The sequence below is a fragment of the Pecten maximus genome, chromosome 17 (assembly GCF_902652985.1).
Source record: "Pecten maximus chromosome 17, xPecMax1.1, whole genome shotgun sequence".
Taxonomy (NCBI): Eukaryota; Metazoa; Mollusca; class Bivalvia; order Pectinida; family Pectinidae; genus Pecten; species Pecten maximus.
Window position 1 is genome coordinate 6651685 of NC_047031.1, and position 20799 is coordinate 6672483.

Consider the following 20799-nt stretch of genomic DNA (forward strand, 5'->3'; position numbering starts at 1 on the left):
AGACAAATCCCCCCCCCCCCCCCACACACACTTTTTATCTTATTTCCTTTCCTCCTAATAATTGAAAACAAGAAGAACCTATACATATGAAATTCATGAAAGATCTTGGAATTTGAAAGTTATGACCATTGAGTCCCTCGAGGAATAGAGTTTCCTGGAAATAGAAAGTTATGATAATCAAGTCCCTTGAGGAATAAAATTTTCCTGGAAGCAGAAAGTTATGACCATTGAGCCCCTCGAGGAATTTGATTTTCGCAAAAGTAGAAATTACGACCAACGGGTCCCTCGAGAAATAAAATTTTCCTGGAAGTACAAAATTATTACCATAGAGCCACTTCGGAGGAATAGCATTTTCCAGGAATACAAAGATATGACGATCGAGTCCCTCGAGGAATAGATCTTTTTAATCGAGCTAAGATGTTATGACCGTGATAAGCAGATTGGATGTAGAACAGGCAAATAAATGGCTGTACCACAGACATAACATATTTCATTGTCCCGGGTCGACATGACTTTTTGACTCCGACTTACGGGTAACATGACAAACAACAAACAGTTGAAATATATTCAGAATGTGTTTATTAACAGTGAAATTGATGACAGTATACAACAAATAGAATGTGTTTATTGAGAGCACTTCTATAAACTCACAACTTGGAATTCGACAGAAACACTCGCTCATGGACGGGGAAGCATTTTTAAAATCGCATTCAATAAATTAAAATATAAAAAAAAGTATTATGCTACATCACGTGGTGACCCTGTGGTCAGTCTAACTTCGAGTTCAAACTTACATGTCTTCATAGTTGACACGGGAATTTTGTATTTGATTCCGAGTCTAACAACCAATCAAATCATGCAACATTTACAAATATATATTTTAGCCAATGAAAGCCTGCGTTTGTAATCCTATACCACTCATCCTTGAAAATCCTTGGTTTGCATTCACGTGCAGTCTCTGCGCGAGATAACTAATCGTGATCGTAACCTTGACATCTCTTCCTCCCGTCATACTAATCAGCCGATGTTGCTACCGTACACATCTTGGCTTGTAACGCATTACTATCAAACTAATCCGGATATGATCGGTTTCATATTAGTTATGACTATTTTCCGGACTAAGTGTTCCGGCATGGTTTTATGTATTAGTGTTAATGAAAAGAAAGATGGAAACATGCGTAGTTAAAATTTACTGCGCTCCCCACAGCAATACAGGCTATTGAGAAGTTGTATGGAACTTTTAACATATTTTACCAATTTGACCTTGAAAGAAGGTCAATGTGTCATTGTGTCATGGTGTCCTTGTTGAAATGGCGGACGTGTAAACAAAGGGATGAGAGGAATTCAAACTTGGAAATCATCCTTTTCTTCACAAACAGAAATTAAACTGTATATTTGATGAATTGTTACCAACATTTGGTTTAACGCACAAATCAAAGACTGGGTAATTAGCCGATCCCATTTCGAATGGTCTCAAAACCGTCACATTCATTTGAACAAACGTTCCCGCCATCCCTGCTTGACATTGTAGGCACCTACGCCATAAAAACATAATTATCAGATAAAAAAAATAGTCGTCGGACAGGTCATACACGAGAGAGGCTTTTTTTGTGCGACGTAGGTCCGCGCCTACCACTGTGGTTAGACATTGGGAAACTATCATAACTTTGATGCGCCTCAGTTAATGAAGTTACGAAGTCGATCGAAGATTTTAACACATATCCTCCTTGTGAACTTGACTGCTTTAACAATGGCGGACACCGGTAAAGATATCAAATATAATATCAATCCTAATGTAGCGGCAAGGATGGTTAACAGAAATAATGCAAAGAAAACAAAATAAGCTTTCACTTGTTGTTTCGATGGAAGTTTCAATTTTGTCCGCTGCTTGACCGGGAGATTGTGATACGAGTCCTTATGGAACTGTTCCACCATGGCTTGTCGTTTCTTGTAGAATACACTGTATTGGGCCTCCAGGAACTGTGCAAAGTCTTCAACAGAACAAGACAACAGAACGTGTCAATGTATCATCATTTATGTCTAACAGTTTAAAACGTGTGTCTCAGTTCATTCGTATGAACGAAGATTGAGTTAATTAATCAAATCAAATTATAACTTATTGGCCACGCCTACGACTATCCTCCAACCCAAGCTACCTACTGCAACCCTCTCTCGCCCAAAACACTTGATGATTACGATAGAGAGGGGTAAATAAACAGGATTCTGTCTGCAGAAATATTGTGAAAAGGTCCTAACGGTCACGGAAAAAATGTAAATTCTAGCATATCTAGCATCTACCCCCGCGAAACAGACAGACGGATGGAAGGACAACCTGATTCTAGTATATCCCTCTAACCCCACAACACAGACGGACGGACGGACAACCTGATTCCAGAATACCCTCTAACCCCACGACACAGACGGACAACCTGATTCCGGTATACCATTTAACCCCCACGACACAGACGGCCGGAGGGACAACCCGATTCCGGTATACCCTCTAACCCCCACACAGACGACCGGACGGATGGACAACCTGATTCCAGTATATCCTCTAACCTCGCGACACAGACGGACGGACTATCCGATTCCAGTATAGCCCTTTATCTCTCGAATCCTCCCACCCCGCGCCATCCCTCCCCAGTCTACTCCCCCTTATATAAAAATCTCAAATAAACCTGAATTATAGTTTTTTTACCTTGATAAAAGAAATACCAACCATTGTTCATAAAATTTTGAACGCAACCTATCACTTCTTTGAAAAAAAAATCCTGTTATTCCAAACGTTTTATCTTGAGATGGCCTCCTTTATAAACACCATATTCACCTTGATACTCATAAATCCTTAGAATTTATTCCGAGACAGCTCCCTTAATGCACTCTCTTTGACCACCATGATATGTATGGTGACTCTCCGAAACAAGCACGTTGTACTCACCATCTTTAGCGTGACAGCCCAGAATGACCCGCCTACACAGAGGACAGGGAGTTTTATCATTTGTCCTACGAGCCAAGCGTCGCAGACAGGTGTCACAGAAAACATGTTTACAGGGTCTGGTTTCCATTGGGTGACAGTAGAGGTCGAGACATATCGGACAAATATGCTCCTCTGGATAAATCGGCTCATTAACTTCATTCTCCTAAAAATACAAAAAATTGTATTTTACATTTATTTTTCAACAATGATTTGGCGCTAGTTACTGTAGTCTAGCTCAATCAGACGCTTGATCACTACGTTATTACTCGAGAAGCATACGCAGCCTACAAGAGTCTTGTTGAAAGAGACTTTAATTTATACTACGAGGTGTTATCAACATGTTGATGGTCACAGGGGCGCGAATTTCCAACCCACGCTTCATGTATATAAGTATTATAGTATCCGTGGTTACTTAATTCGTGCCAAGTCCCTGTGTTCACGGTCACGTGTTTTCCCCCCGAGATTAGTTAATGCTTTATCGGAATGAAATCCCGAATGACTGTGTTTCCGACATCGGGGTAGTTATTTTCATTTATTCGTGGAGACTGACACACTTATGCACAAATGGAATCACCTGCTTTGTGACTGGTCAGACTCCTACATATTATACTCCCTGCATGTATCGAGGCTGTGAAAAGTTGGATGTTTTGTTGATAGCACTAGGATTTTCATAGTACATATTGTATCTTAGATCTACTACCCTTTAATGTAATGATAACTTTGTCAGATGTTTAAAATGTTAGGAAGTTCTATGATCGCGACAGCTGTTGCACGTGGACTCCGCGTGACAAATGTTCAGAAGGTTAAAACGAGGTTCCGAAAAACCACGTGATTACTCTGGTCAAAACATTTATCGGTTAAAGTTTAAAGATTACAATCTGCGACACAAATTTTCACAAAAAGAGGTAATTAAAAATTTTGTCAAATATCTAATTCCGAGTACCGAACGTTTGCCTGAAAGATAACAACTTAACTTCCAACTACGATATCAAACCCCAATAGCACGTCGTTACCGAATATATATAGTAACACAAGAGAAAATGTCCCAACAACTATGCGAGTGTTGTGAATTGTTGACGTGTTTCAGTCGCCGAAATCGTAATGGGCAAGGGCGAAATATCATGATAAACCAAAATGTCGGATTTTCTTGTTCCATTGAAAAATCATGTGAGTTAAGAGATTAAATGCTGATGAAGACATGCATCATTGTGGAAGACAAAATTGTACTGTCTAAGGGGAGATAACCGAGCACCTATCATAATTTTACGAGTTATTCCCCTTTATTGGAAATTTTTTGGTTGATAAGATAGATTTGCGAGTTATTACAACGACTTTGTACTGAAAAGACTTGTGATATTTATCACCGAAAATGTGATTGTATTAAGCGAGTTCCCCAACTCACCTCTTAATTAGCACACGAGTCAACATTTAAATGCGTTGATCCACAGTGACACGGCACTGTATTCTACTGTACACAATCCCTGTGGAATACACTTTAATTGACTGACTCTTAGAAATCATTACGCCGGCGTATTAACCAATCAAAAGTGACGTTACAAACGGCGACGTCTTTCTTAATGTGATGGGCTGATTACATAATTTCTTTTTAGCCATTAAAAATGCTTGTTAATTTAAAAGTAAAATTAAATGATTTTATAAAGGAAGGTATATATAAACAAGATACCTTATACAGTAAACACAAGATACCTTATTTATCATAAAAATATCTTAAATACTGTTGGTATGTAGGATATCTGAAAAATCCTGTGAGTAAAGGGGTTAAATGCACAGGGACTTGAGAATTTGTTACAGTCTACATGTATTTGGACCTTCCCTAGTGTGTATAGCACATTTTGAGACGTTTGGTCGAATTTTAATCTAGCCCCCCCAAAACGTCTCAAAATGTGCTATACACACTAGGGAAGGTCCAAATACATGTAGACTGTAACAAATTCTGAAGTCACTGTGGTTAAATGCTGACGAAGGCATTTGCATTGTCCTGTCGTGTGTTATGGTGCATCATTGTGTTTGAGTCTTGTGGATGACAAAATGTTATGGTCTAAGGGAGATAATCGAACCACTTTAATAATTATACGAGTTATTCCCCTTTATTGATTTTTTTTGGTTGATAAGATAGATTTGTGAGTTAGTACTGCTGTTTATCAACGAAAATGGGATCATATTAAGCGAGTTCCCCAACTCATCTCTTAACTTTTACATGAGACAACATTTAAATGCGTTGATCCACAGTAAGATTAAATGATTTTATACAGGAAGGTATACACGAGATTTCTCTTTTATCGTAAAGATATATCTTAAATACTGTGGGTATGTAGGATATCGCAAAATAGCAGACAGAAAATTAAAATAATTTGGTTAAGGACCATCAGAGAAGCTCCGAGGCCGACGTGAGTAACCACCTGATTGGCTGTCGAGTCTCCTGGAGAACAGTTTAATCCTTGCCTGTCTGTTTCTTCAAAACTGGGATCACGTGGTCTAATACGATTACAACCCGGGAAGCTCCGGGACCGTCTTGAGGGTCGTCTGTATCTCGTGATCGCTGTGTCAACATGATCACTTGGTGAGGCAGCCTTGTCACGTTTTCTTCGTCTACGTTCATGCCTTTGTTTTGAAGCTCCGAGAGAACCTGAATGTCTAACATGGTTGTCTCCCCCTACATCACCTTGCCGCAGACGATCAGACTGGCGCTCGGAATGTTCCATTGTACTGGGACATGGGCGCGCGAACTTTTGTCTTATATAGCTTGAGGTTTCGGACTGCTCCGTGATAACAAGATTCTTGTCCTCAGTGGAATCCCTATATCTGTGACCTTCAGCTAATTTGTTGTGACCTTGACCTGAATTTGATTATTCCGTAGGTTTGTTGCATCAAGCTCCATGTTCTACAACATCAAGTATCCAGTGTTCATTATCTCAAAACCAACTCAATAACATGTTCATCGCTATACGTGCCTACTACGATGCAATTCGACTGTTAAAGCTATTCTAATTAAGGCGCATGCGTAATAAGTTATTGTGACGTTCTTAATCATTTATGACGTCACAATAGAAAAAATGACATCAAATGGTTGCCTCAGAGTAAAGGATATCATGTTTTTTTGTTTTTTGTTTTTTTTTTTTTTGTGACCAGAACAAAAGAGGAGGGAGTTATAATCAGACATATCTGATGGTTTCACTAAAGTAGTGAGACATGGGAAATTTGAAAAACAAACAAACAAACGAAAGAGAGAAAAAAAAGACAAAAAACAAACGCAAAAAAAAAACAACAAACAAACAAACAAACAAAAATATATACAAACAAACAAAAGACAAAACAAAAACAAAAAAAACCCGGATCCCTGACTATCGTTTATAGCGTAACGTAAGTTCACTTAATGATTTTTTTTACATCCCGACGATTGTTTACATTTGGTACGGTTTACTTTCTTTTCAACCGACACAAAAACACAAGTTAGTCATGGATATTTCTCAGATAACGTTGCCTTAAAAAACAAACAAAAGAGACAAAAAAAAAACCAATCAACAAACAAACAACAACAAAAAATCATAAAACGAGGACAAAAATATACGAATAAAATGTAGATTTGGATATTGGTTTGGTTTGGTTTATTTTGTTTACCGTCCTATTCACAGCCAGTGTCATTTAAGGACGTGTCAGGTTTTGGAGGTGGAGGAAAACCGGAGTACCCGGAGAAAAACCACAGGCCTACGGTCAGTACCTGGCAACTGCCCCACGTAGGTTTCGAACTCGCATCCCAGAGGTGGAGGGCTAGTGATAAAGTGTCGGGACACCTTAACCACTCGGCAACCGCGACCCCTTAGATTTGCATAAAGACACTTGAAAAAGTACACAGTAGATAAATAAGACCAGTGTTCCGGAAGAGTGAGCGTCTTAGGATCAAAGTAAAAATAAAGTCGTTGACGGACACACGGACGAGCGATGAATCCGTCACCATATAGTTATACCATAAGCTAACTAGCACCTCGTACCGTGTGACGATGTGGCCCAACAATTGACGGTTATGTGCATATCTTACGTCATAGAAAACTTACAGAGGTCACAGAGGACAAAGGTCACAGAGATCACATAAGGATCTTTTTTTGAAAGGGTTCGGGTAATTATGTAACGAACTGACGCAATTCAACCCTAAGCCGATGCTTTTGGGACACTGAAAATTCGCGTGATTTCTTCTCGTTCATCTGAGAAACTTCAGTCTTTCACTTGTTACGCTAACTTGTTGTAAATGACGGCAATACCAGACGGTAATAATAAATAATGAATCGGGTGATTAATGGAAACAGTGCAAACAGAGCCAGAGAGTAGTAACTAAAAGTAAAAAAAACAATTATTTCTTTTATGCATGTCTGATCATTTCTCTTTTCATTCTTTCACTGATAAGATGTTTCTGAAGCTTATTTTGCTGATTTTTTTTAAGTGAGAGTGTCCAATCTACTGACAAAAACAGCAGTGCACCAAGGTAAATATTCACAAGTCGAAATCTAAAATGGTGGCTATGTGACCGTTTTGAAATATCGCCAAGTGCAAAAATTTACGATGCAAGGTCATGAATTCATATTATGCTTTTTTTTTATCAATATTTCTCTACTTCCTGAGGGATAGCGGTTACAAATTTTAACTATCCAAACAGACCTACATGTATATAGCCTATGGAGTATGGTCATAAATGTCAAACACAATTCATGTATTCGAATATCCGTGTCTATAATTTATATTGTATATAAATCACAAAATCATTTTGAAAATGAATGTTTGTTTTTATTCTCAAAAACTTTGAGCAGAATAAGATATTTTACCGTTTTTCTGCAGTTTCCTAATATTATCCTTCTTTCAAAGAAGATGACCATCCGGGTTGTCACCATTTAGGCCGACACATAATATTGTCAAAGTTTTGAACACGGGCTAATATAGATTGAATCCGTGATAAGAAGAACCACTCAGCACCAGCTTATGCCTTTCAATAACTCTACCCACACTGCTTCAATCCGTTTTATAATGTGCTGTTTCACAATCATAATATTGCACAACAACATGGTAAGGTTGCCAAGGCCGCTTTCGTTTATCGCGGACTAAGCGATCTAAATGGTCCAGCTGGATTCACCAGAATTTTCATTATGACGAGCATCGACAAAGGATTTCCCAGGTGTGGGACTTGTTTGTTTATGCGGGAAAAATAGTTCGTCGATTTTTTTATTGTAATAATCTTCTGATGTAGAGGAGCATGAATAAGAAATAACGCCAATAAGGCAGAAATCTTGAAGTACCAGCAGAAAATAGTACAGGCCTTGAAATAGTCAACATAACATCATTAGGTCTGTCTTTATTTCATAAACGAACAATTCTGGTCCAACCGTTCGTGCATGATAAACGAAAATGGTCCTGTAGTAATATTTTCAAGAGCACATACCGAACGAATCGGTTGATTCGCATAAATGCATTTCATATCGTACGAATCGGTTGATTCGCATAAATGAACTGACTCATAGGTAAATTTGTACCTGTGTGAATTATGACGTCACTTCCTCTTCAGTGTTAACCCCGAGGTCATACGCATGTTGATTTCATGTCGTATGTGCAGAAATAGAAAACATTTTAAACAAAAACCTATGTGTATGATATATATATATATATATATAAATATAAGTTATGTGATTTAAAAAAATTATATAATTATAAAACAGCAAAACTACAAAATGAAAAGTTTACAGTATCACAACACACGGGCAAGACGGTACAACTATATATCGAAAATAATAATAATGATAAAAATGATAAAGTAAATAGATAAAAACTTTGGCTTAGGAATATTTAGCAGACAATAGAATTTACTGTTAAGCATGGAACGCCAAAGCTGCCTTAACCATTATATGATAATGTCATCATGTAATGTAATATCACGTGATATCATTTTGCTATCATATTATGTCAAAAATTATTAAATGGCGAGATATTACCATTATATGATGAAATGAATCATCATATGATACGATATTATTATATATGATGCGATATCGTTTTTATATGACGTAACATTCGATTATATGATTCGAGTTTCTTATTATGTAATGCATCTTTTTCATTGTATGATCGGATGATTTTATCATATGATATGATTTTTTAATCATATGACTTGGTTTCACCATTATATTAAATGACACCGACATTATATGACAGCACTTCACCCTTATATATTTACCATTGTATGGCACTGCCACTATATAACCCTACCAATTCAGTTGCGGATTCGCCAGCTTATGAACTGCCAACTGAAATTTGAATTTGAAAATTTCAAAAAAAAAATCGCACGACAAATAAAAAATTGCAGATGGTCAATATAAGCATTGAACGGCTTTCAGTTGGCATTCATATTGACTATGAATGCCAACTGAAAGCCGTTCAATGCTTAAATGAGTACGTTTTGTAAGACACGGGGACATGGCACAATTATGTATTTTATAATTTATAATGCATATTGGGAGGGGGAGGGCTATATTAATATTGGGAGGGGGAGGGCTATATTAATATTGGGAGGGGGAGGGCTTTATTAATATTGGGAGGGGGAGGGCTATATTAATATTGGGAGGAGGGCTATATTAATGTTGGGAGGGGGAGGGCTATATTAATATTGGGAGGGGGGGGCTATAGTAATATTGGGAGGGGGGCTATAGTAATATTGGGAGGGGGAGGGATATATTAATATTGGGAGGGGGAGGGCTATAGTAATATTGGGAGGGGGGCTATAGTAATATTGGGAGGGGGGCTATAGTAATATTGGGAGGAGGGCTATAGTAATATTGGGAGGGGGAGGGCTATATTAATATTGGGAGGGGGAGGGCTATATTAATATTGGGAGGGGGAGGGCTATATTAATATTGGGAGGGGGAGGGCTATATCAATATTGGGAGGGGGGGGCTATAGTAATATTTGGAGGAGGGGCTATAGTAATATTGGGAGGGGGAGGGCTATATTAATATTGGGAGGGGGAGGGCTATATTAATGTCGGGAGGGGGAGGGCTATATTAATATTGGGAGGTGGGGCTATAGTAATATTGGGAGGGGGGCTATAGTAATATTGGGAGGGGGAGGGATATATTAATATTGGGAGGGGGAGGGCTATAGTAATATTGGGAGGGGGGGCTATAGTAATATTGGGAGGGGGGCTATAGTAATATTGGGAGGAGGGCTATAGTAATATTGGGAGGGGGAGGGCTATATTAATATTGGGAGGGGGAGGGCTATATTAATATTGGGAGGGGGGGGCTATATTAATATTGGGAGGGGGAGGGCTATATTAATATTGGGAGGGGGGGGGGCTATATCAATATTGGGAGGGGGGGCTATAGTAATATTGGGAGGAGGGCAATAGTAATATTGGGAGGGGGAGGGCTATATTAATATTGGGAGGGGGAGGGCTATATTAATATTGGGAGGGGGAGGGCTATATTAATATTGGGAGGGGGAGGGCTATAGTAATATTGGGAGAGGGGGGCTATATTAATATTGGGAGGGGGAGGGCTATATCAATATTGGGAGGGGGAGGGCTATATTAATATTGGGAGGGGGAGGGCTATATTAATATTGGGAGGGGGAGGGCTATAGTAATATTGGGAGAGGGGGGCTATATTAATATTGGGAGGGGGAGGGCTATATTAATATTGGGAGGGGGGGGGCTATAGTAATATTGGGAGGGGGGCTATAGTAATATTGGGAGGGGGAGGGATATATTAATATTGGGAGGGGGAGGGCTATAGTAATATTGGGAGGGGGGCTATAGTAATATTGGGAGGGGGGCTATAGATATATTGGGAGGAGGGCTATAGTAATATTGGGAGGGGGAGGGCTATATTAATATTGGGAGGGGGAGGGCTATATTAATATTGGGAGGGGGAGGGCTATATTAATATTGGGAGGGGGAGGGCTATATCAATATTGGGAGGGGGGGGCTATAGTAATATTTGGAGGAGGGCTATAGTAATATTGGGAGGGGGAGGGCTATATTAATATTGGGAGGGGGAGGGCTATATTAATGTCGGGAGGGGGAGGGCTATATTAATATTGGGAGGTGGGGCTATAGTAATATTGGGAGGGGGGCTATAGTAATATTGGGAGGGGGAGGGATATATTAATATTGGGAGGGGGAGGGCTATAGTAATATTGGGAGGGGGGGGCTATAGTAATATTGGGAGGGGGGCTATAGTAATATTGGGAGGAGGGCTATAGTAATATTGGGAGGGGGAGGGCTATATTAATATTGGGAGGGGGAGGGCTATATTAATATTGGGAGGGGGAGGGCTATATTAATATTGGGAGGGGGAGGGCTATATTAATATTGGGAGGGGGAGGGCTATATCAATATTGGGAGGGGGGCTATAGTAATATTGGGAGGAGGGCTATAGTAATATTGGGAGGGGGAGGGCTATATTAATATTGGGAGGGGGAGGGCTATATTAATATTGGGAGGGGGAGGGCTATATTAATATTGGGAGGGGGAGGGCGATAGTAATATTGGGAGAGGGGGGCTATATTAATATTGGGAGGGGGAGGGCTATATCAATATTGGGAGGGGGAGGGCTATATTAATATTGGGAGGGGGAGGGCTATATTAATATTGGGAGGGGGAGGGCTATAGTAATATTGGGAGAGGGGGGCTATATTAATATTGGGAGGGGGAGGGCTATATTAATATTGGGAGGGGGAGGGCTATATCAATATTGGGAGGGGGGCTATAGTAATATTGGGAGGAGGGCTATAGTAATATTGGGAGGGGGAGGGCTATAGTAATATTGGGAGGGGGGGGCTATATTAATATTGGGAGGGGGAGGGCTATAGTAATATTGGGAGGGGGGAGGGCTATATTAATATTGGGAGGGGGAGGGCTATATTAATATTGTGAGGGGGAGGGCTATATTAATATTGGGAGGGGGAGGGCTATAGTAATATTTGGAGGGGGAGGGATATATTAATATTGGGAGGGGGGGGGGGGGCTATAGTAATATTGGGAGGGGGAGGGCTATATTAATATTTGGAGGGTGAGGGCTATATTAATATTTGGAGGGGGAGGGCTATATTAATATTGGGAGGGGGGCTATATTAATATTGGGAGGGGGAGGGCTATATTAATATTGGGAGGGGGAGGGCTATATTAATATTGGGAGGGGGAGGGCTATAGTAATATTGGGAGGGGGAGGGCTATATTAATATTGGGAGGGGGAGGGCTATATTAATATTGGGAGGGGGAGGGCTAAAGTAATATTGGGAAGGGGAGGGCTATATTAATATTGGGAGGGGGAGGGCTAAAGTAATATTGGGAGGGGAGGGCTATATTAATATTCGGTAAAAATGATTATCTATGATGAACACCGGGGGTGTCATTTTTACCAATGGCTGGTGTTAAGGCCAGAGGAAACGTCCAAGTCTGGTGTCTGGGCCGGAGGAAACGTCCAAGTCTGGTGTCAGGGCCGGAGGAAACGTCCAAGTCTGGTGTCACGACCGAAGGGAACGTCCAAGTCTGGTGTCAGGGCCGAAGGAAACGTCCAAGTCTGGTGTCAGGGCCGGAGGAAACGTCCAAGTCTGGTGTCACGACCGGAGGAAGCGTCCAAGTCTGGTGTCAGGGCCAAAGGTAACGTCCAAGTCTGGTGTCAGGGCCGGAGGTAACGTCCAAGTCTGGTGTCAGGGCCGGAGGAAGCGTCCAAGTCTGGTGTCAGTGCCGGAGGTAACGTCCAAGTCTGGTGTCAGGGCCGGAGGAAACGTCCAAGTCTGGTGTCAGGGCCGGAGGTAACGTCCAAGTTTGGTGTCAGGGCCGGAGGTAACGTCCAGGTCTGGTGTCAGGGCCGGAGGTAACGTCCAAGTCTGGTGTCAGGGCCGGAGGTAACGTCCAAGTCTGGTGTCAGGGCCGGAGGTAACGTCAAAGTCTGGCGTCAGGGCCGGAGGTAACGTCCAAGTCTGGCGTCAGGACCGGAGGAAACGTCCAAGTCTGGTGTCAGGGCCGAAAGAAACGTCCAAGTCTGGTGTCAGGGCCGGAGGAAACGTCCAAGTCTAGTGTCAGGGCCGGAGGTAACGTCCAAGTCTGGCGTCAGGGCCGGAGGTAACGTCCAAGTCTGGCGTCAGGACCGGAGGAAACGTCCAGGTCTGGTGTCAGGGCCGGAGGAAACGTCCAAGTCTGGTGTCAGGGCCGGAGGGAACGTCCAAGTCTGACGTGGACCTTCTTCACAAAAAAATAATTGTCTTATAAAAAGAATTAGCTTCTTCCGAGTATGACCCATCTACAAGACAATCTAGTATGTAGTCGTGTGACAGGTCATACTCGGGAGAGGCTTATTCTTTTTATCTGACAATTATTCTTTTTGTGACGTAAGTCCGCGCTTCACCTGTGTACACACTAGGGAAGGTCGAAATACACACAGACTGTAACAAATTCTCAGGTCCCTGTGATACACACTAGGGAAGGTCGAAATATACATAGACTTAAAAAATTCTCAGGTCCCTCTGATACACACTAGGGAAAGTCGAAATATACATAGACTTAACAAATTCTCAGGTCCCTGTGATACACATTAGGGAAGGTCGAAATACACAAAGACTAACAAATTCTCAGGTCCCTGTGGTATAGAGTACGCACTTGCGGGTGTATTAGATATGATAGTAAAAACTACAGTTATTAGTTCTAGTTTAATATGCTTCAGATGATTATAATCCAAAGGTCGAATCTACAGGCTATTTATTATGAATTATAAAATTAATTGAATAACTATATAATAAATAGATATAAAAGATTAATTAAATAATTATAAAACTAATTAAATAATTATAAAATAAATAATAAATAAATTTTATAATACTAGTATTTATAAATATTATAAATAAATTCATTCATTACAAATGTCTGACCTCAAATAAAATACGAATTTATTTTCCAAAAAAGTTATGGTTCTGATCGGAAAACCTGTTTGTAGTGACCAGTTGCCATAGCAACCATAATTTTGAGAAAAAGAAAGTGGCATGCACATCTACACATGATCATTAATACTTGTGTGAACTTACATTGGAATCGGCCGTTCGGTTCAGGAGGAGTTGTCTGGACAACATGTGTCTACAGAGACAGACGGACGGACAACCTGATTCCAGTATACTCCCCTAACTTCGTTGAGGGGGGTATAATTATACAGAAGGAGTAGGGGCTAATTATACAGAAGGAGTAGGGGCTAATTATACAGAAGGAGTAGGGGCTAATTATACAGGAGTAGGGGCTAATTCTACTGTAGGAGTAGGGGCTAATTATACAGGAGTAGGGGCTAATTATACAGAAGGAGTAGGGGCTAATTATACAGAAGGAGTAGGGGCTAATCCTGCTGTAGGAGTAGGGGCTTATCCTGTTCTGATCGGAAAACCTGTTTGTAGTGACCAGTTGCCATTGCAACCATAATTTTGAGAAAAAGGAAAGTGGCATGCACATCTACACATGATCATTAATACTTGTGTGAACTTACATTGGAATCGGCCGTTCGGTTCAGGAGGAGTTGTCTGGACAAAATGTGTCTACAGAGACAGACGGACGGACAATTTGATTCCAGTATACTCCCCTAACTTCGTTGCGGGGGGTATAATTATACAGAAGGAGTAGGGGCTAATCCTGCTGTAGGAGTAGGGGCTAATTATACAGAAGGAGTAGGGGCTAATTATACAGGAGTAGGGGCTAATTATACAGGAGTAGGGGCTAATTATACAGGAGTAGGGGCTAATTATACAGGAGTAGGGGCTAATTATACAGAAGGAGTAGGGGCTAATTATACAGAAGGAGTAGGGGCTAATTATACAGAAGGAGTAGGGGCTAATTATACAGAAGGAGTAGGGGCTAATTATACAGGAGTAGGGGCTAATCCTGCTGTAGGAGTAGGGGCTAATTATACAGAAGGAGTAGGGGCTAATTATACAGGAGTAGGGGCTAATTATACAGAAGGAGTAGGGGCTAATTATACAGGAGTAGGGGCTAATTATACAGAAGGAGTAAGGGCTAATTATACAGAAGGAGTAGGGGCTAATTATACAGAAGGAGTAGGGGCTAATTATACAGGAGTAGGGGCTAATTATACAGGAGTAGGGGCTAATCCTGCTGTAGGAGTAGGGGCTAATTATACAGAAGGAGTAGGGGCTAATTATACAGGAGTAGGGGCTAATTATACAGAAGGAGTAGGGGCTAATTATACAGGAGTAGGGGCTAATTATACAGAAGGAGTAAGGGCTAATTATACAGAAGGAGTAGGGGCTAATTATACAGAAGGAGTAGGGGCTAATTATACAGGAGTAGGGGCTAATTATACAGAAGGAGTAGGGGCTAATTATACAGAAGGAGTAGGGGCTAATTATACAGAAGGAGTAGGGGCTAATTATACAGGAGTAGGGGCTAATTATACAGAAGGAGTAGGGGCTAATTATACAGAAGGAGTAGGGGCTAATTATACAGAAGGAGTAGGGGCTAATTATACAGGAGTAGGGGCTAATTATACAGGAGGAGTAGGGGCTAATTATACAGAAGGAGTAGGGGCTAATTATACAGAAGGAGTAGGGGCTAATTATACAGGAGTAGGGGCTAATTCTACTGTAGGAGTAGGGGCTAATTATACAGGAGTAGGGGCTAATTATACAGAAGGAGTAGGGGCTAATTATACAGAAGGAGTAGGGGCTAATCCTGCTGTAGGAGTAGGGGCTTATCCTGTTCTGATCGGAAAACCTGTTTGTAGTGACCAGTTGCCATTGCAACCATAATTTTGAGAAAAAGGAAAGTGGCATGCACATCTACACATGATCATTAATACTTGTGTGAACTTACATTGGAATCGGCCGTTCGGTTCAGGAGGAGTTGTCTGGACAAAATGTGTCTACAGAGACAGACGGACGGACAATTTGATTCCAGTATACTCCCCTAACTTCGTTGCGGGGGTATAATTATACAGAAGGAGTAGGGGCTAATCCTGCTGTAGGAGTAGGGGCTAATTATACAGAAGGAGTAGGGGCTAATTATACAGGAGTAGGGGCTAATTATACAGAAGGAGTAGGGGCTAATTATACAGAAGGAGTAGGGGCTAATTATACAGAAGGAGTAGGGGCTAATTATACAGGAGTAGGGGCTAATTATACAGGAGTAGGGGCTAATCCTGCTGTAGGAGTAGGGGCTAATTATACAGAAGGAGTAGGGGCTAATTATACAGGAGTAGGGGCTAATTATACAGAAGGAGTAGGGGCTAATTATACAGGAGTAGGGGCTAATTATACAGAAGGAGTAAGGGCTAATTATACAGAAGGAGTAGGGGCTAATTATACAGAAGGAGTAGGGGCTAATTATACAGGAGTAGGGGCTAATTATACAGGAGTAGGGGCTAATCCTGCTGTAGGAGTAGGGGCTAATTATACAGAAGGAGTAGGGGCTAATTATACAGGAGTAGGGGCTAATTATACAGAAGGAGTAGGGGCTAATTATACAGGAGTAGGGGCTAATTATACAGAAGGAGTAAGGGCTAATTATACAGAAGGAGTAGGGGCTAATTATACAGAAGGAGTAGGGGCTAATTATACAGGAGTAGGGGCTAATTATACAGAAGGAGTAGGGGCTAATTATACAGAAGGAGTAGGGGCTAATTATACAGAAGGAGTAGGGGCTAATTATACAGGAGTAGGGGCTAATTATACAGAAGGAGTAGGGGCTAATTATACAGAAGGAGTAGGGGCTAATTATACAGAAGGAGTAGGGGCTAATTATACAGGAGTAGGGGCTAATTATACAGGAGGAGTAGGGGCTAATTATACAGAAGGAGTAGGGGCTAATTATACAGAAGGAGTAGGGGCTAATTATACAGAAGGAGTAGGGGCTAATTATACAGGAGGAGTAGGGGCTAATTATACAGGAGTAGGGGCTAATCCTGCTGTAGGAGTAGGGGCTAATTATACAGGAGTAGGGGCTAATCCTGCTGTAGGAGTAGGGGCTAATTCTACAGAAGGAGTAGGGGCTAATTCTACTGTAGGATTAGGAGCTAATCCTGCTGTAGGAGTAGGGGCTAATCCTGCTGTAGGAGTAGGGGCTAATCCTACTGTAGGAGTAGGGGCTAATCCTACTGTAGGAGTACGGGCTAATCCTGCTGTAGGAGTAGGGGCTAATCCTACTGTAGGAGTACGGGCTAATCCTACTGTTTGAGTACGGGCTAATCCTGCTGTAGGAGTACGGGCTAATCCTACTGTAGGAGTACGGGCTAATCCTACTGTAGGAGTACGGGCTAATCCTACTGTAGGAGTACGGGCTAATCCTACTGTAGGAGTACGGGCTAATCCTACTGTAGGAGTAGGGGCTAATCCTACTGTAGGAGTACGGGCTAATCCTACTGTAGGAGTACGGGCTAATCCTACTGTTAGAGTACGGGCTAATCCTACTGTAGGAGTACGGGTTAATCCTACTGTAGTACGGGCTAATCCTGCTGTAGGAGTACGGGCTAATCCTGCTGTAGGAGTAGGGGCTAATCCTACTGTAGGAGTAGGGGCTAATCCTACTGTAGGAGTACGGGCTAATCCTACTGTAGGAGTAGGGGCTAATCCTACTGTAGGAGTAGGGGCTAATCCTACTGTAGGAGTAGGGGCTAATCCTACTGTAGGAGTACGGGCTAATCCTACTGTAGGAGTACGGGCTAATCCTACTGTAGGAGTACGGGCTAATCCTACTGTAGGAGTACGGGCTAATCCTACTGTAGGAGTACGGGCTAATCCTACTCTAGGAGTACGGGCTAATCCTACTCTAGGAGTACGGGCTAATCCTACTGTAGGAGTACGGGCTAATCCTACTGTAGGAGTACGGGCTAATCCTGCTGTAGGAGTAGGGGCTAATTCTACAGAAGGAGTAGGGGCTAATTCTACTGTAGGATTAGGAGCTAATCCTGCTGTAGGAGTAGGGGCTAATCCTGCTGTAGGAGTAGGGGCTAATCCTGCTGTAGGAGTACGGGCTAATCCTGCTGTAGGAGTAGGGGCTAATCCTGCTGTAGGAGTACGGGCTAATCCTGCTGTAGGAGTACGGGCTAATCCTGCTGTAGGAGTACGGGCTAATCCTGCTGTAGTAGTACGGGCTAATCCTACTGTAGGAGTACGGGCTAATCCTACTGTAGGAGTACGGGCTAATCCTGCTGTAGGAGTACGGGCTAATCCTGCTGTAGTAGTACGGGCTAATCCTGCTGTAGGAGTAGGGGCTAATCCTGCTGTAGAAGTACGGGCTCATCCTACTGTAGGAGTACGGACTAATCCTACTGTAGGAGTAGGGGCTATTCCTGCTGTAGGAGTACGGACTTATCCTGCTGTAGGAGTAGGGGCTAATCCTGCTGTAGGAGTAGGGGCTAATCCTACTGTAGGAGTACGGGCTAATCCTGCTGTAGGAGTACGGGCTAATCCTACTGTAGGAGTACGGGCTAATCCTACTGTAGGAGTACGGGTAATCCTGCTGTAGTACGGGCTAATCCTGCTGTAGGAGTACGGGCTAATCCTGCTGTAGTACGGGCTAATCCTACTGTAGGAGTACGGGCTAATCCTGCTGTAGGAGTACTGTAGGAGTAGGGGCTAATTATACAGAAGGAGTAGGGGCTAATCCTACTGTAGGACGGGCTAATCCTACTGTAGGAGTACAAGCTAATATGTTTTCTATAACTACTAACCAGATGCAGACGCCTGTGGCTAGACCAGCTAAAATGAGGTCCAGAAATTCTTGTACAATATAAAATGTCTCCACTGTTAGAATAGACATCAGGGAGCAGTTTTCCAGATATATACCAAAGGTCATGTATGTGTTTCTTGGTTACACAGGGGTCTGATTAGACTGAAATCATATGTATTTAATGGGATACGAGACACTCATTAAAATGTCACCTCTCGAGAAAAAGATTTCCAATCGAGCGAACATCAGACCAAACTTTGAGTAAAGTTTGTTGGAGTTAACCCCCACCCCCACCCCAGTGAGCGTGGATACATATACTAATATATAGTCAGGAGCCATGTTGGTCAGTTAATTTATGTGGGTTGTCTGTTTTTTTTAAAATAATATTTCCAGCATACATCTTGATGGACCTGCAGATGTGAACGGAGGCCTTGAATGTCTTTGTCAACTTAAACATAAACTCACCAGCTCTGTCCTTGTTTTATAAACGGACAACTCTGGTCAAACTCTGTACCATGATAAACAAATATAGCCCAGGAAACAATGCAGGTAGTCAGTATTAAATGAAGAAAATAACTGTCAATTTATAGTATTAAGTATAACAAGAACACATTGGTTTATGTTGAAATATTTCAATTTTTTTAAAAGGTAAAATATAATTTAAAGCACAATTCATTAAATCTGGAACACATATATACCTACATATATACAAATGACCAAGTCTGGCATTGACAAAGGTCAAACACTGACAAAGGTCACTCATGATCATCGACAAAGGTCATATACCAACAAAGGTCACTCACTGACAAAGGTCACTCATGATCATCGACAAAGGTCATATACCAACAAAGGTCACTCACTGACAAAGGTCACTCATGATCATTGACAAAGGTCACATACTGACAAAGGTCACTCACTGACAAAAGTTCCTACCAACAAAGGTCACTCCCTGACAAGTCGTTCGCTGACAAAGGTCACACACAGATAAAACAGACATTCTCCAACAATTATACACTGAATTGGTCGCACAATCAGACTGAGGCGGTACTCCATGTTTGATTCTGTAAATAACAAATAACCCTAACATTTCTGATACATAGAAACACTCAAAAAGTACAGAGAGAATTTGTAGACTTGGAAATTTAAACATATTTTCCAAATTTTGACAAAATGTGCCAGGATCTGTAGAATTTGATGTGCTGCCTTGGCAACTAACAGTACAAAGTATAAAAGTCAAAAAGATAGTTAGATGTACTTATCAATTTAGAAATTCAGCTCAAAACTTTATATGAAAATCGATCCAAAATGAGTTTGCACCCAACGTGATTGTAGGATTATTATGGAGAACCATACATCAAAAGTAAGTCACTTTGACCTTTGACCTTCAGTCCAGGAAAATTCCATTTAATTAATTATAATGTAAGCACTATTAGTCAGAAGCACTCGAAGAAACTGAAGCAAAAGGTGTTTATAGGATTATTATTTTGCTTACTTAATAGAATTAAGTCAACCGTGTTTTATATGTTAGGGTGTAACATAAAACATACCGTATTTGACCTAATAAGGGCGCCTACCCTAATAAGGGCGCCCCTACCTTTTTTCAAGGAAATAAATCTATGACTGAGTGTCAAAATGGTGTTAAAAAGTAATAATTCATGTGAAATATTTTACTACTTATGTGTTCAATTTTCTTCAGCAAATTAAGTAACTGGAACACATGTTTTCGCCACATTTTGTGTATTCCTACAGGCTACATATGACATGTCAGTGCAAAGTTCTCAGCACCCAAAACTAAACACACATACAAATAATAACTTACCATCTTTATTTGAAGATAAAGTAAAGACTTCATTCTTGTTGATAAATAACTTTTGTTCAGAACAGAAAGCTAGTAAAAGACATTGTAAATCAATTATTAGGTCAAAGAAAACGATGTCTGATATGATCTGGGAAATCACCTGTTTCTATAAATAGAACACAAAAGAGTTCCATTTGAACATAAATGGTGGAACACACGTTCTCTGGTCTAAAGATCAGCTGGCATGGTTTACAAGTTTACAGGAGTATTCAAGTGATGTTTAAGCTTAATATATGATAATGAATA

General features: G+C 41.1%; 2 protein-coding genes across 3 annotated transcripts; one reads left to right on the forward strand and one right to left on the reverse strand.

Moving 5' to 3' along the window:
- Nucleotides 1–575: 575 nt before the first annotated feature.
- LOC117315708 (E3 ubiquitin-protein ligase RNF180-like) lies at nucleotides 576–8056 on the reverse strand. Of its 2 annotated transcripts, XM_033870061.1 has the most exons (4): nucleotides 7813–8056; nucleotides 5398–5879; nucleotides 2939–3140; nucleotides 576–1991 (listed from the first exon to the last, which is right to left on the reverse strand). In XM_033870061.1, the coding sequence occupies exons 2-4, from the start codon at nucleotides 5698–5700 to the stop codon at nucleotides 1678–1680; spliced, it is 819 nt and encodes a 272-aa protein (XP_033725952.1). In that variant the 5' UTR covers nucleotides 5701–5879; nucleotides 7813–8056; the 3' UTR covers nucleotides 576–1677. The 2 variants fall into 2 exon arrangements, with proteins under 2 accessions (XP_033725952.1, XP_033725954.1); XM_033870063.1 differs by lacking the exon at nucleotides 7813–8056 and having other exon boundaries at nucleotides 5398–6047.
- A 4299-nt stretch (nucleotides 8057–12355) lies between these two features.
- LOC117315859 (circumsporozoite protein-like) lies at nucleotides 12356–18491 on the forward strand. The gene is made up of 2 exons (XM_033870264.1): nucleotides 12356–12635; nucleotides 17701–18491. Exons 1-2 carry the CDS (start codon nucleotides 12356–12358, stop codon nucleotides 18489–18491), a joined length of 1071 nt encoding a protein of 356 aa, XP_033726155.1.
- The last annotated feature ends 2308 nt before the right edge of the window (nucleotides 18492–20799 follow it).

Bases quoted from the DNA above. Each gene is read 5' to 3' on its own strand.
- LOC117315708 (XM_033870061.1), bottom strand. From the start codon at position 5,700: ATGGAACATTCCGAGCGCCAGTCTGATCGTCTGCGGCAAGGTGATGTA. The intron at 3,141-5,397 runs GTGGTTACTCAC...TTGTATTTTTAG, and splicing joins GAGACTCGACAGCCAATCAG to GAGAATGAAGTTAATGAGCC. The intron at 1,992-2,938 runs GTGAGTACAACG...GTTCTGTTGAAG, and splicing joins GGGCTGTCACGCTAAAGATG to ACTTTGCACAGTTCCTGGAG.
- LOC117315859 (XM_033870264.1), top strand. From the start codon at position 12,356: ATGATTATCTATGATGAACACCGGGGGTGTCATTTTTACCAATGGCTG. The intron at 12,636-17,700 runs GTAACGTCCAAG...ATCCTACTGTAG, and splicing joins GTCTGGTGTCAGGGCCAAAG to GAGTACGGGCTAATCCTACT.